Below are 16,841 nucleotides of genomic sequence, written 5' to 3'. Positions count from 1 at the left end.
GGTAGCTAAGATAAATAGGCTAGGTTAATAATAAGATAGCGGTAACTAGGATAGTAGATAGTAAGAAACTAAAGCTATTATATAACTATTATATAACGGATTATAAAATTATAATTAAATTAGCGGCGGAGTTATAAATAGTTTATAATATTTATAAATTAAAGTATAATAAGATCTAGTTTAGTAGGGAGTAATAATAGCCGATTATAAATCTTAAGAATATTTACTAAGAAATACGCTATATAATTATAATAGAAATACTATTAGCTATAAACCTAGTAGATTTTAATAATAGTATAAATAAAAAAAATTAGTATTTCTTCTATCTATATTAAGATAGGAAGGTATAAATAAAAAAAATTAGTATTTCTTCTATCTATATTAAGATAGGAAGGTAAGATAAGATATTATTAAGATATATATTATTACTTAGATTATAAAAATAGATATAATCCGATAGAACCGGCTTCCGGTCTTTATTTTTATCTTTAATATAATACTAATAATAGACTCTAGCCTAAGGCTCTTATATTACGTATTTTATATTAAACTAATACTTATTATAGCGTATATAGATCTTTATAATAGATTCTTAAAGTATATTCTAGAAGTTATAGACTAGAGCTTATTATATCTTTATTAAAAGCTTAAATATTATAGTATAGACTAAATAAGCCTATAAAAATTAAGATAAATATAGTAGTATATAAATAGAGGTAGCTATAGATTAACTAAAGGAAGTATAAAAGATACTAAGTATAGGGAGAGAGGGTAAGAATAGGAAATACTATAATAAAAATAGTATAAAGAGATTAGAATATAAAAAGATATAAAAAAAGAGGGGAATTAATAATATTAAAAGAGAAGGCGTCTAGAAGATCTTTTTATTAATATAATATCGGACGTAGTACTTCCTTTTTTTATATTATAAGCTTTAATAGAGATTATATAGCTAGAAATAGTCTTAGAATAAGCGATAATAGGCTTAAACGTTATAAATTATTTAGATAAAGGATATTAGTAATATAAAGATAATAAAGAAGTTATAAATCTTAATAAAGACTTCCTTATAGTACTAAAGATAAGCTTAAATTAAGAGACTAATCTAGCGGCGATTCTAGAATTAATTTAGCGGCTTAGCGGTATTATATTTAATATATATATAGTAATCGATCTATAAGACGGGCTATATATAGATCTAAATCTTAATAAATAGGGGTCTAGTAGGCGGTTTCTAGCTTTAATAGTAATCTAGGTACTTTATAGTAAGGATACTTAGTTAGTAGTAGTTATAAAACTAATCTATATATTTATAGATATAGTATCTAATATATCTATAGCTACTAAGTTAGAGATCCGGCGGGCTCGATTAAATAATAAGCTATAACGGGCGAGGAATCTTAATATATAGGCTAGGTAGAAGACGCGGTTTATAGGATATTAATATCGCGGCTTATACGTCTCTTTTATACGCGTTATTCTATAAGATATTAGTTAATAGCGTATTATATAGATAGGATATTCTATAGATATCTAGTTATAACGAGTACGATAATTAAGATAGGTTCGACGGGATATAATATAGGCCTTAGGATCCTAGGATATATTAAATTAATATATAGGCTTAGTATTACCGTATTTAACGTAAGTTATAAGATCTATTAGAACGCGAGGAGGCCTATAGATATATATAAATAGAGCTATAGTAAGAGATAGAGGTAAAGTAGTATATAAGATAGATAGTTAGTATTAGACGACGCGGTATAAGACCGTATTAAAAAAAGAGTAATAAAGCCTATTTAAAGCCGGGTTATATACGGGCCGGATAATAATAAGAAGTATATACTAATCACGTAGTATTGTCTATTACGTATAATCCGGGCCGGGCAAATAGTCCGAAAAGTTTGGTCACGTGATTTAGCCCTATCCTGATCATATAAGGAGTAAATTCTCTAGCCAATCAGAGGCCAGGATCTCAGAATTCAAAGGCGGGATTTTAGGCATAGTCTATTGGGTATATTGCCTATATTATTTGCTTCGCTCCGCTTAGCAAAATAAGATAGAAGTATTTAGGTACTTCCCTTAATCTAGATTTTTATCTATAAATTTAATAGTAATAACTTCTTAATTAAGCTAAAAGCTAGGATTTATATAAAAGATAATCTTTAAACCGTTAACTCCGAAGAAAAGAGAATAGTAATGTTTATTACTCGAATAGTAAGAACTATATTTATACTTATTACTATATTTAATCTTAGTACGATATAGCTCGATACTATTAATATATTCTTAAATAGTAACCTCGACGATATTATCTATATTTAGATACCTAAGGGCTTCCGCGACGGAAGTAATATCTAGAGATTATAAAAAATACTCTATAGACTTAGAAAGTCGCTATATTTATAATATAATAGATAGCTACTACTAATATATAGATAGATAGTCTTATAAAACTTCTTCTAAGGTAAGCTTATAGAGTATTTATCGAAGTACTTAGGCTAGTTAATATCTAGTACTTAGTTAATAAATAGATTACTTAATAGAAAGGACTTTAGAGTATCTAGGGATAGCTCCTAGGGGGGTATATCGACTAGAATAACTCCTTACCCGTCCCGTTATTACTAGACTTTTCTTTTTATATATAAATAGGACCTACTTCTTACTTATTAGTAAGTACTTAGGGATATTTAGAGAGAAGACCTTATACTTCTCAACAATAACACTCATTTTGCCACTTGCTCGATATAGTAAGATCTTGGTATCAAGTCACTTGCCCTATTCCTTCGTTCGACATTATCTCTACTAGCCTCTCTGCCAGGATATGTTGGGGATCTCTAAGTAGACTAAACCAATACTCCTAGCTCCGGTAGTCCTTCAAATCCTGGTTAGGAAATGGCGGGACCGAGAAGACAAAGTATTTCTAGGAGCATCCATCGTAGAAGGAGAATGATGATTGGGTAGCCAAATAGCAAGCTCTATTATGGCGCAATTAATTGCAGACATTTTACTACGATTGAGTATCACATTGAAATTCCAGCCCTTTTTTGATAGGACGATGGGTGCCATCTAAAAGTGGAGGGGTACACGTGATGGAGCTAGTGTGTTGCATTTTATTGACGTAGCTTACTTAGGATGCTCACCCCAATTCCAGCTCAGACTCAGTGAGCGAATCAGGGCGCTCAGATGATGCTCAGTGAGCGGATCAGATCGCTCAGGTGACGATCAGAGCATGCTCACTGAGCAGGTCAGAGCGCTTATGTAATGCTCAGTAAGCGGATCAGAGCGCTCAGGGGCATGCTCAGATCTACTCAGTGAGCAAAAAGCGGCAAGGTCTGAGCACTAATAGCACTAATACGGAAAGAGAACGCCAAGAAGTGGCAGAGGAAATCAAGTACATAGGTAGTTATCGGACTTTAGAGAGTCTTGATCATTCACGAGTCCACCGGCCTAGTCGGGCCCATTGATTCTGATTTTCTGCCATCCGACATTCTAGGTTCGATTCCTAAGATGTCCATATGTGCTGATGCGTTCTTCACACCAGCTTTGGGGACATTGATATGAGGCTGACTTTTTGTGACTCCACGAGTCGACCATATGTTCATAGCCTTTAAGGATTTTATAAAATAAGTCCTCTTCGTAGAGTTTCTCCACACGTATCCAATAGCCTTTCCTTTTCGGTCGGAACCGACGAAAACGCAGCAAGGAGCCCAAGTTGTCTTGGGGCGCCCGCGAGGCCCTCGTGGCTACACAACGCGGAGAAGTGCAAGCATTCCAGTGCAGCTTAGGGAATCAGCCCGATGCTTAGGCGCACTAGGTATCGTGATGGTTGTCATGGTGGAGAAGGCAAGCATCCTCTTGCATGTAAGTGCTAGGCATAGTTGGTCGACTGAGTAGACATGCGCGGTGATTTGTAGTAGGAGCTCATTGGGCAGAGCCGCAAGTTCTGATGACTGGGTAACTCGCGGCGTTTCAAGGACCTGCAGGTTTGGCCATCAGAAAAAGATTAAGCAGAGCAAACAGGTCCAACCTACAGTTTGTGGGACTTTAAATGCACCCCATTGGGCAGGGGCATGGCGTCTTTGGCAGTCCTCGAAGTGATGAAGCCATTGCATGTACACCATTGCGCGTACATAACAAATGCAGACCAGCGTGCCTGTGGGCCTTGCGGAACAACAAACCGCACATGCGCGTCACGTCTATGTACGAAGACGTAAAGGGCCCTTTTGGGGGAAGCGTATGTCTGAATGCCTTAATTTAGAATCCGGCTCGCTACCCCAGCTTGATGAAAACCAATGAGAAAAGCTCTCTCTCTCTCTCTCTCGGAACGAGCGAAGGTTCATAACCTAGTGGAGATGGAATGGAGAAAACACGGATTGGCTGTCTCGCACGAGGAGGGGAAGAAGAGAAGGAAAGGAGAGAAAGCTATCATACATGGAGGTTCTAGTTATCACATATCATAGTGACGCCTCAGGCATCCAACGGTAAAGACGGCGGGTGTTGGGCGATTTTCTTCTGCGGCCTAAATGTGGTCATTCCAGGCCGATGATTAGGCTACCAAGGTCCTGTGCTGGATGCCAGTTCATTTAAATACCGGAAATACCCCCAATGTCATATAGTGAGTACCCTGCGATTTGCTACTGCTACTCGTCTCACCCAAACTGCAATATGAAATTTGTTATTTGAGTCAAACAACCACTTTTTTTTTCAATTTATGTCTTAAATATGGATGCATGCTTTATGAACCCCTGGCAAAGCGCTTTATGATAACGCGGGTTGGTACACACATTAAACTGACCAAATTCTTACCAAAGACTGTACCGAATCGAAGTGCTCTCGACAAGCAAACATGGTGCTCGAATCTAGTGCTGCGGGGACGGTCAGTCACACGAGTCTATGGTGTGTCCAAGGAGCTAGTTCGACCTACCGAGATGTCTTCCCATTTCTCCCAGCCACGTCCACGGACTTGGGTCAGTTCTTCATCTGTCAGCTGCTTGCCGGTAGTAAAGTATCCCGATTGGATCTTGGCATCGATCTCGACCCTTGAATCACTAGGGATCATCTCGTCGGGGATAGGGATACGCTCGATAATCTTGATACCAGAGTCCACGATGGCGTCATGCTTCATGTTCGACATTGACAGCATGCGATCGATTTTCGTGATGCCAAGCCAGTGCAGAATATCGGGCATAAGAGCTTGAAAGCGCATCTACAGTGGAGGCAGTCAGTATATGCGAGCCACACTAAATGATCAGGATCCTTACATCGCGGACACCGGCAATATTCTCTGTCCGACTGAAGTACTTATCGGCGGTGTCACCTCCACGCTTGCGCGCATTGTACACAAGATACTTAATCACTTCCCCAAGGGCTCGACCTTCTTTGCGGAAGTAGATGACCACACCACTGCCGCCGTTCTGTGCCTCTCGGATTGCTTCGCGAATACCGAACGCTAAGTATGGTCGACAGGTACAGATATCTGACTGGAAGACATCACTGCCATTACACTCATCGTGGACACGCAGAGCCAGCTTGACATTCTCGTCCGCAATCCGCTCGGGTGGGCCGAAGATGTATACGGTAAGGCCTCCGATTGGTGGCAGGAAGGTTTTCAGATCAGGCCGAGTGATAAGCTCGGGGTAGCTCCCACCGGTATGCTCGAACAAAGTGCGACGAAGAGTGCCTTCGTCAACGCCAAATCGTTCTGCTACACCGGGTAGATACCAGACAGGCTCGGCTGCTACCTTAGTGACACGGACCTCACCAGATGAATCAACAAGAATAGACCCGTCCACCTCGAGCAGGCCATTCTTCACATCATCGGCAATCTCCGCAAGTTTCATGTTAGCGCGAGTGACCGCCATCGTTGGACGGATATCCCAGCCAGCCTCCAGCTCTGCCTTGAACTGGTTGACAATGTCATGGCCGTAAGGATCCATAGAGACGATCTTCTTCTTATCCGCCCAGGCAGGCTGCGGGGGGAAATTGAAAGTCGGCTCAGAGTTACGGAAGTCCGGTCGGAAATCCGCATCCAAGTCACCAGCGGCAATGGCAAGGGCATTGTAGATGCTGTAACTGCCACCGTGGGCGCCGATGGCATTGCGGCGCTTAACGAGGTTCCCACTGCGGGATACAACTACCGGACCCCGGGATTTGGCGTCGGGAGCGCCCCACTCAAGGGGGACGGGTTCAATGCCGCTCTGGCCTGGGTAAGTGGTCAACTATATTTGATATTAGTATTAGTATTATACGAATATTGAAGTCAGAATATATCTGGATCTTCCTTACGATGATATGCTTGCTGTATCGGGGATTGGGGTCGGTGGGGGAGCTGTTGGAGATGGTTCCGTTGATACGGGCAAGACATTGGCAGTGAGTTCTGTTTTCAGCATGATTACTTATAGAAGAAAGGCTTCAGGATGATGAAGATATGAAGAGAGTTTACAAGAAACAGAAAAGAAGAAGGGAAAGAGGAAAGAGTGTGCTGTGAGGAGGGGAAGTACAGCGTGCCCATGTGACTTTTCCAAGGTTATCTTTCTCCTCACGTTATCTGAGGGGCTTATCTGCAGGTTTTTGTACAAATCAGGGGGAATATATTATATTGTGTTAGTTTCTTGGCTTTAATCATTATATGTAGTATTGTACGGAGTATATACTCAGTTTATATCCCCAGTTTATATGGAAGAAGATATAGAAGATACTAACTAAACTATAGAAGATCCACCGATCCACCGGTTTCCACCGCTGTTCTTCGGAGTTCTTCGGAGTTCAATCTAACTGGTCGGAGTAGCGAACACCGTAACTTCCTGAATTATCATTTTGCCTTGGGGAACACCAACCCATTAAGACAAGAACTTGTGTTTCCCCCATGAGGTAAATGATTTTGCTTATTTTAATGCCACCCGCTAACTACATATACCCACGGTAGTACCTCGCGTCGTCGGAATGGCAAGCCAGCCTCCTGCGAGCCATGTCGCAGAGACAAAGTCCGTTGCGATCATGCATTACCTGTATGTACTCGCTGTAGAGATCGTGGGATTTCCACGCGATGTTACTATCACCCCGCTCCCCTGACGAGGGCCAAGGGTCGCCGTATCTTCCCATTGGAAGAGGGAGTTCCATTTGATCGACCTCCATCAGCAAGGTGTGTTAATTATAAATTCACTTTTATGTTTTGTCTCATTGAGTTGCCAGTGGTCAATTACCACCCCAGTGCACTTTCGTAGCTATATCCATATGTATACATATCAGGCTCTTATGATTGCTGTTTCGCAGGAACCCTCATTCAAGCGAGACACCGCTCAACCCTGACGCGTCAAATTCGGGACAGGAGATCTCTTCTGGGCGCATAGCCCGTACCCAACCATTGCTTTCTGGGTACTTCGGTCCAACGAGCTTCGTATCCCCCCTAACTGAGGATGTCGACTTGGGCTCGGAAGGTCATGTTCTGGGCCTGGAGATCGAATCTGCCCAGAGAGTCCTGCCACCATACTGGGTCCACAAGATATCCGAAATTCTATTAACACTCAACGATTTTGAGAAAGTCGAAGCCCTGATCCGCGAGTATTATGCACTGAGCCAAAGCGCGATTATAGCGGCGCCATTCGTACTCAACAGCCTTGGTCCGGTTGGGTCTATGTGCAAAGAGAGCATATCAGACCATAATCTTGTTGATTTCACATCTTCACTGACAGTCAATATAATACAAAACACATCTGAGAATTTTGAGGTTCCGTCTACGACACAAGGGCGAGATTTCCACACGCTGTTCACGGGTCCAGCAATCCGCCTTGAAATCATCGGGCTTCTCTGCGCTCTCGCTGGTCGGGCAAGATATCTAGGGCTTGTTAGTAACAGGTTCGATGAAGACCAAACTTCGCGGTCTCAATATGCACGTAAGATGCTTGCAGCCAGCGATGCCGCACTGCACATTTGCAAAATCCTTACCCCACTCAATGACCTGACAATATGGCTGTTGCATGAGATTCTCCTGTTGTCGGATATAGTACATGGCGACTCAAGTATGTTCAGCTTAATCCATCCGCAATATGTTACCTTTACTAACACCTTTTAGGCCCCGCCTGTTGGAAGCGACTAGGCGAGCTTTCCACCGACATCTTCGCACTTGGTCTCCACCGTGACTCCAAGACCTCGAGCGATGTGCCCGAGTTTCTGTTAGAGTCGCGCAGACGTCAATTCGCTGCAGCTTATCAGCTTGACAAGAGCATCGCCACATTCTTAGGTCGACCGCCAAGAATACCATGGCGATACGCCGATTGTCGCATGCCCCTTGATATCAGCGATGAGGCACTCGCTACTGATAATACGGTATTGAATTACTCTCACGACTACATCGACGAGAATGGCTGGAGTCGCAACGGAGTAGTCCAGCGGTCATCATGGATACGAGTGCGATTTATCGTCAGCACATTTCGGGATGAAATACTGGAGGTCTCTTTGCAGAACATGACACCGGAGATGGAAAATATGCTCAAGTACATCATGACATTCTTTCTACTTTACGTTCAGCAGCTGATACATACAGGAATATCTCGCAGCGATGTCATCTAGCATGGGATTCGCTCCCCAATTGGCTACGCTACAGCCCACAATGTTGGGATCAGAACTTACATGTAGGAGTATGTCTCATGATGATTATTTCATATCTGGCATATCTATACAACGACTTCCTCATCCAACGACTCATCGCCGGGAAGAATAACCCGCGTGGAAACACAGCACTGCTCTCTGTGAGTGCTGATATACTCTCAACGGTCCTGACCTTGGGCATGCAACGCGAACAAATGGTCGACCTCCGGCCAGATTTTGCGTGGACGGTATGTACGATCAAAAGGAACTGTGCTTCTACTCGTTCTAATACTGAGTGAATGAAAGGTTCTGCTCTACGGCTTTCCCAGCGCCAGTCTACTCATCAAAGCCCTGCAGCACCAAAAGCGCACAGGCGAGCCATTCCTCTACGAAGGGTCGAGATCGGCACTTATCCGCAATTTGAGTGTCTTCATTTCGCACCTTGAATCTATCGTCCGGCCGGATAATGCTAACTATGCTTTATTTCAACGGGCTAGTCAACTGTTCTCTAGGATCATTGATGAGATTCTGGAGCCTCAGTCAATTCTTCCGGACTCGGATCTTGCGGATACTTCTACTTTTAACTTTGATCCAATGATTGAAGTTGATGGCCTGGATTTGTTTAATAACGTGGATCTTGGGGTTGCATTTAATCAGTGGTTGTTTTAGGGGGAGTCTATGGGTTGTGGTGGTTTCATGTATATAGTCGCGATAGAAGGCTTGGGTATTCTAATCGGGCTGCAGGCCTGCTTCGTCAATTTGCCTCCGTTAAAGGGATATTCATAACCGTTACGGGTATGGTAGGACCAACCAGAATATATACAAAACAAGTACCTGGACCACGCTGTCAATGATCTCATGACAGACAGGGGCAGTGGCAGTGGCAGTGGCAGTAGCAGTGGCAGCAGGGTGTAGCAGCAGGGTGTAGCAGGTCCTCCGAAAATTGCGGCGGAAGATATACTCTTGGAAGCTTTGCGCTATTTGATTTTGTCTTTCCATTATCAAGAAAAGCCCGAGGAACTGTAGCTAGAGTCTACATTGCTTACGCAATGGTGGCTGTGTCGATTGTCGAGTGAACGATATGCTCTGCATGCTTCATCCTCGCGTCGATTGGTGGTGCCGAAAGAACGTCCCGCAGGAAGAATTCATAGTGAGACGAAAGGAAGAAAAGAAGAAAATCTACAAACATGTTGAAATGAAAAAGAGATGGCGGTGTTGTTTTTTTTTAGGGTAGCAATTGACTTCGTTAATTGAAACCAGCTGCTTCTTTTGACATGCCTGGCAAATGCAGCCCAGGAGAAATGAAATGGGCTGCAGGGGCAGCCATGCGCGCAAATAGGTATCTAATTTCCCCTCGGCCCAATTGGCCCGCCGAAAAAGAAAAAGAAAAGAAAAGAAGAGATTTCGTCACTCTTCATAGCATGGAATGTGAAAAGATTCTTTTTCAAATCAGAACAGAAAGCTGTGATTGAGAAAAGGGATCAATGTATCTTAGTTGCTCTGGACAAAGTTGGCTTGAGCTCGGGTATTCTTGATCGTTTTCTTGATCATATCCTCCACTTCATCCCAATCGCTGGTATCAATGCGGTCGATGACGCACTGGAAGTGCGCTTGGATCTTGCGAAGCATATCCCACTCATCGCGGTTGGAAACAAAGGAGATTGCCACGCCAATACGACCGAAGCGACCAGTACGACCGATACGGTGCAGATAGGTCTGGTAGTCGGGTGTGTTGGTGCGATGACCGGATGAGTATTCCTCGGGAATATCCTGAAGGCGGAAAAGGTCAGTTTTGAACATGAAAGGGGATACACAATGAGCTCACGTAGTTTACGACCAAGGAAACTGTGGAGACATCAATTCCACGAGCAAGCACGTTGGTTGTGATAAGAACCTTAGCGTCACCGCTGCGGAAGGAATCAATCACCGCGTCACGCTGGGATCCCTCGACACCACCAGTCAACGAGGCAACAGTGTGACCCTCAGCAACCATACGCTTCTCAATCTCAACAGCAGAAGCACGGGTCTATTTGGAGATTAGCAATGTTCCAATCTAAATCCTACATGGTACTTACCCGGACGAAAATGATTGAGGATCCGACAGTGAGCAGACCATAGAGCTGGACGAGGTTTTGATATTTCTCTTCATCGGTGTTGCAATCCATGTAGAGTTGTTTGATACCCTCAACAGTTAATTCTTCGTGTTGGAGGGTAATCTCGTTTGCGGCAGGAGCAAACTTTCCCGCATAGCGGTAGACGTGAGCGGGGAAGGTTGCCGAAAACAGAACGATTTGGACAGTTCGGGGGAGCATCCTACCCAGGGGGAACTATTAGCTGAAAGCTTTGAGTGTTGGGAGTTTAAAAGTGCTTACGCCTTGGCCCGGATGCACTGATCTCCCAGGCCTTGCTGATCAAGCATGTTATCCGCCTCATCCAGGACGAGCACTTTCAAGCCAGTAGGGTTCATGACACGCTTCTTGATCATATCTTGAACAGTGCCAGGTGTGCCAACCACAACTGAGCAATCCATCTTCGACGGGCGAGCATTGGAATCGGCAGGAACAGCAGTGCCGATAACGAGACCTTCAAGGAACTGACCCATGATCTGAATCACACCAACAATTTGACGCGCCAATTCACGGGTAGGAGCGAGTATTAGAGCTTGAGGGGTCATCTGCAACTGCTCTGTTGAGAGGTCGAGACGACTGAGGATGTTGAGGACGAAGGCCGCAGTTTTGCCGGTACCGGACTGCGACTGACCGACCAAATTCTTCGGGGGGTTGCTCATCAATAGGGGAAGCGCGCGCTCCTGTACCTTGGATGGCTTGCGGAAGTTCATGGTCGAGAGACCTTTCAGAATGCGCGCATCTCTGGATTGTCAATCAAGTCAGCTATGAGGTGTTCATTCGCCATCAGCGTATAATTATTAGCACTTACAGGCCCAGATCTTCAAAGCTTTTGACTGAGAACAGGGGGTTGTTAGGGTCCGCTTGCAAGTCGCTCAATTTCACCGCAACAGTGTAGTCGGGCTCCTCGAGATTTGCTGAGCCCTGCGCGGGGGCAGAGGCCCCGTCCTCCGTGGGAGGGGCGGAGACATTAGAGGAATCTGTAAAGTTAAAGAAAAAAAATATATATTAGCTATCAGTCGGGATATCGCGCGTTTTCCGGTCGTGTGGACTGGAGGAATCAGCGACGGTGGCGTGGTGTCGTTTCGTACCAGTGGGCTTCGACTCATCAGGTTTGGTGACACGGTCAGCCAAGGAACCCCCAGCAGGGGTAGTCTCTGGATTTTCAGACATGGTATAACAGTCTGGTGGGTATCATAGAAAACCAGAAAGAGTTGGAGAAGGAAAGGTGGAGGGGTTGGTCGTGGGGTAAAGAAAAGTTCGAAATGGAATTAGATGGCTGACTCCACGATTGGAGGTTAAGATGGCGCCGACCGATGACTTTAGGAGGAGATGGAGGAAATTAAAAACCCAAGCACGAAGAGAAGAAGAGCAATAGCCAAAAGGGGAGAAACAATAGCTTCTTTCTGAATGGAAGAGCAAAAACAGATGACGCCGAAGGATAGGAACTAGTCCGAATTGAGAGTCAAAGTGAAATATATGTATTGATATTGTAATAAATGATCAATACACATATTAACAACCAGCAACGTGTATGTTTGGTATTGTCACAGGGGACCGGCCTTCTCCCCGCCTTGGCCATTGAGCTCATTCTTCCTGTCTGAATGGCCTCGATAGCCCTTTGAACATTACCTAATTGGGGATATTGAATAACTAGTTACTTTGATTGGTAGCAAAGACAAGTGGCTCATTTACGAGCGCTGACACCAGGCAACCCCGTCTCATTGTCCGGTCTTCCATTCCCGCGCCATCCCATGCGCGTCTGCCTTGGGATCTCAATCTAACCATGGCGGCCGCAGACGTTGCTCCCCAATTCGGAGCAGAGTTAAAGGTATCTCTATTGGAAGATGATGGTTGCAGATGCATAACTAACTGGCTTAATTTACCTAGGATTCCTTCAAACCGGTCAACAGTTGGGTATGGTCCCGACATCGTTTCCCCGCAGTCAACCCGTCAGATCACCCTATATGCTTGAAGTGGAGCTAATGCAAACATATTGCACAGGTATCAAATGGTATATCATGGGTAGACGAAATACACCAATTCTACCGCGAGCGGAGTGCGATTGAGAAGGAATACGCATCCAAGTTAACGGCCCTGTGCAAAAAGTACTATGACCGCAAGTCGAAGAAGATCAGCCCCTTGAGTGTAGGCGATACGCCCACTTTAACCCCCGGCTCCCTCGAAAGCGCATCGCTCACTACATGGACTACACAATTGAACGCCGTGGAATCTCACGCCGCTGAACGAGACAAGTTTGCCTCGGAGTTGGTAGTGCAAGTGGCGGATCCTTTGAAACAAGCCGCCACCCAGTATGAAGAGATCCGCAAATGCCATGTTGAATATCATGGAAAGTTAGAGAAGGAACGCGAGGCAGCATATGGCGATCTCAAAAAAGCCAAGGGTAAATACGATGGCGCATGCCAGGAGGTTGAATCTCGCAGAAAGAAAATGGAGTCCGCTTTCGATCATGGCAAGGGCAAAGCACAAGCAGCATATCAACAACAAATACTGGAGATGAACAACTATAAGGCATGGCTCATTCAACTGAAAACCCCGTGTTCTGATGCTAACTTGCGGGCAGAACCTCTATCTGATCGGTATCAATGTGACAAATAAGCTCAAGGAGAAATTTTACCATGAATATGTCCCTGAGGTGGTCGACGTAAGATGAACCTGCCGCTCCCCATAACTTGGATCAACAATGGTACTTATACTTCCGATCAGGGTTTACAAAATCTCAATGAAACACGAGTCGCAAAAATGAACTTGATGTGGTCGCTCGCCGCCCAACTTGAGAAATCATCTCTTTCAAATAGCACCGAGCACATAGCCAAGCTTCTTGTCGAGATTCCTCGGAACAACCCGCGTCTGGACTCATTGATGTTCCTCCAGCACAACGTGACTCAATCGCAGGAACCTGCAAACCTAGCATTTGAGCCGAGTCCAGTATGGCACGACGATGCTTCAGTCATCGCCGATGAAGCAGCCAAGGTCTTCCTGCGCAACATTCTGAGTAAAAGCAAAACTCAAATCCGCGAACTACGAGTTGAGTCAGACCGGAAGAAGCGCGAGGTTGAAGGAAGCAAGAAAGTACGGGAAAATATTCAACATGGCAAAGATAATCGAAACGAGTTAGATGTCGTGCGGTCCATTTTCTACACCCAAGAATCCTTGCACGAAGTTGATCGCAAATGGGTTACCGCCGAGGTAGAAACGGCGACTATCATGGCAGTAGCTGGAGATTTGTCGTTAGGAGCCCAGAACCACAATTTCCGCTCTCAGACATTTAAGATCCCGACAAATTGTGATCTTTGTGGCGAGAGAATTTGGGGCCTGTCCGCCAAGGGCTTTGATTGTCGAGATTGTGGTTACACCTGCCATAGTAAATGCCAAATGAAGGTGCCCGCGGAGTGCCCAGGCGAGCAAACCAAGGAAGACAAGAAGAAACTCAAGGGCTTGCGACAGGAACAAGCTGGTGCCATGCCTGTTGTGGATGTCGGCACCCCTACAGGTTCCACTGCCGCCCCATCTCTAACACGACAAAATACTATGAACTCTCTTAGCTCAGGATATGCGGCCAGTACGGCTCGTTCGGTATCGAATGTTGCTGCTCAGCCCGCACCCGAAAGCCCAGCAGAGGAGCCTCCAGCTCCCGTTGCAGAGACAAAGCCGGCTGCCGCTGCCGCGAAGAGGAACCGAGTGCTAGCACCACCTCCGACAGCATACGTGACTGCACCTCCGCCGAGTGACTCTGACATGCCTTCAAGATCCAAAGAGCCACGAGGTAAGATGCTGTACGCGTATCAAGCTACGGGCTCAGATGAGGTCAGCGTGGAAGATGGGGATGAAGTGGTGATCCTCCAACCAGATGGTACGTCCTCTTGTCTTATCGTTTTACACCCAATATCTACTAACAATCACACAGATGGTTCTGGATGGCTGCGTGTGCGATCTGGAGCCAACGAAGGACTCGTTCCGACGGCGTATGTCGAAGCTGCCCCAGCACCATCTCCCGTGCCATCCGCTAGTCCCAGTATGCCTGAGCGACCTGGGTCAACGTACTCAAATTCCTCGTCCTCCCTTGCGGGAAGCGCTGCGCCGAAGCGTGTTGGACCAGCAGTCGCGCCTAGACGAGGAGCCAAGAAATTGCAATATGTCGAGGCGTTGTACGAGTACGAAGCCCGCAGCGATATGGAGTGGAATATGGCCGAGGGTGACCGGTTTGTCCTAATCAACCGGGATAGTGGTGATGGATGGGCCGACGTGGAACGGGGTGGTGTTACAAAGAGCGTCCCGGCGAACTACATCCAGGAGGTGTAGGTTGGGAACGTCTACGTAGTACCCCATTGGCCTTCGTACATTTTTCTAAGCGGTTGACGCTTTTCTACTTGCGTGCCTTATAAGATCCATGCCTGCTTTCTGTTGAATTTTGTTCATTTTCCTGTATAGTCGGCGTCAACTGTGCCGTTGTCATTATTTTTACATCAGCGAGCATTGGAGGCATTCGTGCTGGCATCCATTCAGAGTCTCGAATAGAGCATAGAACACGTTGTTTCCATTGAATCCGCATGAAAGTTGAAACAGTTCCAGTTGTGGGTAGGAGTGTAGATGAAGTAAAAGAGACCACAAACAGCACCCGAACCCATGCTTCCACTCTTCCATTTTGTATGTAAGTCTTCATCCTCAATATAAAATCATAATCATCAATCATCACGCGAGTTGTTGACCAGGTTCGCCGCCCGGACCCCTCCTGTTATTGCGACACAGGAGGGAATCCAGTATCTAAATGCTCAAACCCTGTCTCAGCGGACCACATATACCTCGACCAATCCTCGACATGAAACTCCTCCATAGCCGGTAACTCCAAATCCATATTCAGATCGACCTCGTTCAAATATCCCAAGTTGTTATCACCCAATTCCAGCGCAGGATCCAGCGAGAAGTCAAACGGATGCGCCCCGTCCAGCGGACTAACCATGGACAAGGTCTGCGCGATCTGCGAACCAGAAACAGAAAGCGTAGAAGGCTGGAGCGAATACGCAGGATCAAACAAGGCCACAGCCGCGACATCAGCATCCGAGGAAACGGGGTATTCATACAGAGATCCAGGCGCGGAATGAGAAAGGGAGCCACAGCCCCCCTGCTCTTCTGGACTGAGAGTCTGATTCGAGTTCGAGGTCGAGGTCGAGTCCAAACCAGACAAAACAGACCCAGAGAATGACACTGTGTGTCTCGATGAGTCAATCCTAGACATCGAGCCCTCGGAGCCTGACCAATCTCCTGCGCCAATTACATCATGGCAATGGTAGTTAGGTGTCTTTGCGGGCGACGAAGCCGACGAGGTCGAGCAGGCCGATTTCGACCCGGACCTAGACTTTGACTTTGACTTTGTCACGCTCGTCGTTAAGAGAGGTTTTCCGCCGCCCACGGAACCCGAAATCGACCCCGACGGACCGTGACCGGGACTTGGACTTGCACCGGGAGTTGGACGAGGGGCAATGGGAAGGAAATTGGTGGGATTATGCCGCGCATAGAGTCTTCCGTGGCTCGAGGCTTTCTAGAAAAAGAGCAAACACCAATCAGTACCATGGCGTTTGCAATTTCTCTTTCTTCCATATGGCGAAGATATGGATTCCAGTTTGGCTGTGTTTATTTTGTGTTTGCGTTACTTTTGAAGGACATTTGAGCTCTGCGTCACGTTTTGTGCGCGCGTGCTCCAGTGGAGATGTGCAGGGTGTGGCATTGCACACTGTACATGTTGCGAAAGGTCGACCTTTACGCTTGATGCGAATCAATGGACGATCTAGATGTTGTTTTTGTCAAGGTCAGTTTTGAGAGTTTTAATAGCTTTATGTGGTTATGGGTTATGGGTTAGAGCAATGAAGGTATGGGGAAAAGAAAAAGGGGAAAATGGTAGCTATTTAGGTACTAACCATGGTGTTTGCAGCTGGTCACACGGTGGCCCCGTATACAAGCTTCACACGCCCACTTTTGACCGTCGATAAGCATTCCTCGTTAAGATGAGAGGTCATAGTGTGTGTGGATGGGGAGGAGCTTATATACCCTTTTTTTTTTTTCTTAGATCGTCCCGTGGTAAGGTAAGTAAGGTAGGACTGAGGGGTC

At 45.5% G+C, this 16,841-nt stretch overlaps 6 protein-coding genes across 6 annotated transcripts; 2 read left to right on the top strand and 4 right to left on the bottom strand.

The window, feature by feature from the left end:
* Positions 1 to 4,862: 4,862 nt before the first annotated feature.
* Positions 4,863 to 6,392, bottom strand: N7516_010176 (putative GTP cyclohydrolase II; the record flags this gene model as incomplete). The annotated part of the gene is made up of 4 exons (XM_057222895.1): positions 4,863 to 4,868; positions 4,928 to 5,209; positions 5,265 to 6,221; positions 6,303 to 6,392. The coding sequence occupies 4 exons, from the start codon at positions 6,390 to 6,392 to the stop codon at positions 4,863 to 4,865; spliced, it is 1,335 nt and encodes a 444-aa protein (XP_057070116.1).
* Positions 6,393 to 6,945: 553 nt separating this feature from the next.
* N7516_010175 (transcription factor domain-containing protein) lies at positions 6,946 to 9,258 on the top strand (the record flags this gene model as incomplete). Its single annotated transcript, XM_057222894.1, has 5 exons — positions 6,946 to 7,010; positions 7,276 to 8,021; positions 8,075 to 8,495; positions 8,546 to 8,837; positions 8,896 to 9,258. The coding sequence occupies 5 exons, from the start codon at positions 6,946 to 6,948 to the stop codon at positions 9,256 to 9,258; spliced, it is 1,887 nt and encodes a 628-aa protein (XP_057070115.1).
* Positions 9,259 to 9,378: 120 nt separating this feature from the next.
* Positions 9,379 to 9,778, bottom strand: N7516_010174 (uncharacterized protein; the record flags this gene model as incomplete). Its single annotated transcript, XM_057222893.1, has 2 exons — positions 9,379 to 9,559; positions 9,636 to 9,778. The coding sequence occupies 2 exons, from the start codon at positions 9,776 to 9,778 to the stop codon at positions 9,379 to 9,381; spliced, it is 324 nt and encodes a 107-aa protein (XP_057070114.1).
* Positions 9,779 to 10,080: 302 nt separating this feature from the next.
* dbp5 (ATP-dependent RNA helicase DBP5) lies at positions 10,081 to 12,306 on the bottom strand (the record flags this gene model as incomplete). Its single annotated transcript, XM_057222892.1, has 7 exons — positions 10,081 to 10,359; positions 10,415 to 10,615; positions 10,665 to 10,902; positions 10,962 to 11,459; positions 11,527 to 11,695; positions 11,807 to 11,899; positions 12,228 to 12,306. 7 exons carry the CDS (start codon positions 12,304 to 12,306, stop codon positions 10,081 to 10,083), a joined length of 1,557 nt encoding a protein of 518 aa, XP_057070113.1.
* Positions 12,307 to 12,501: 195 nt separating this feature from the next.
* On the top strand, positions 12,502 to 15,038 carry N7516_010172 (putative actin polymerization protein Bzz1; the record flags this gene model as incomplete). Its single annotated transcript, XM_057222891.1, has 6 exons — positions 12,502 to 12,546; positions 12,606 to 12,632; positions 12,720 to 13,247; positions 13,300 to 13,380; positions 13,443 to 14,589; positions 14,644 to 15,038. 6 exons carry the CDS (start codon positions 12,502 to 12,504, stop codon positions 15,036 to 15,038), a joined length of 2,223 nt encoding a protein of 740 aa, XP_057070112.1.
* A 433-nt stretch (positions 15,039 to 15,471) lies between these two features.
* On the bottom strand, positions 15,472 to 16,727 carry N7516_010171 (uncharacterized protein; the record flags this gene model as incomplete). Its single annotated transcript, XM_057222890.1, has 3 exons — positions 15,472 to 16,275; positions 16,388 to 16,521; positions 16,652 to 16,727. 3 exons carry the CDS (start codon positions 16,725 to 16,727, stop codon positions 15,472 to 15,474), a joined length of 1,014 nt encoding a protein of 337 aa, XP_057070111.1.
* Positions 16,728 to 16,841: the final 114 nt, after the last annotated feature.

Source organism: Penicillium verrucosum (genome assembly GCF_028828655.1).
Source record: "Penicillium verrucosum strain IBT 35672 chromosome Unknown utg000004l_segment0_segment0, whole genome shotgun sequence".
NCBI lineage: Eukaryota > Fungi > Ascomycota > Eurotiomycetes > Eurotiales > Aspergillaceae > Penicillium > Penicillium verrucosum.
Note: the sequence above shows the minus strand (reverse complement) of the source record. Positions and strands in the feature narration are given on the sequence as shown.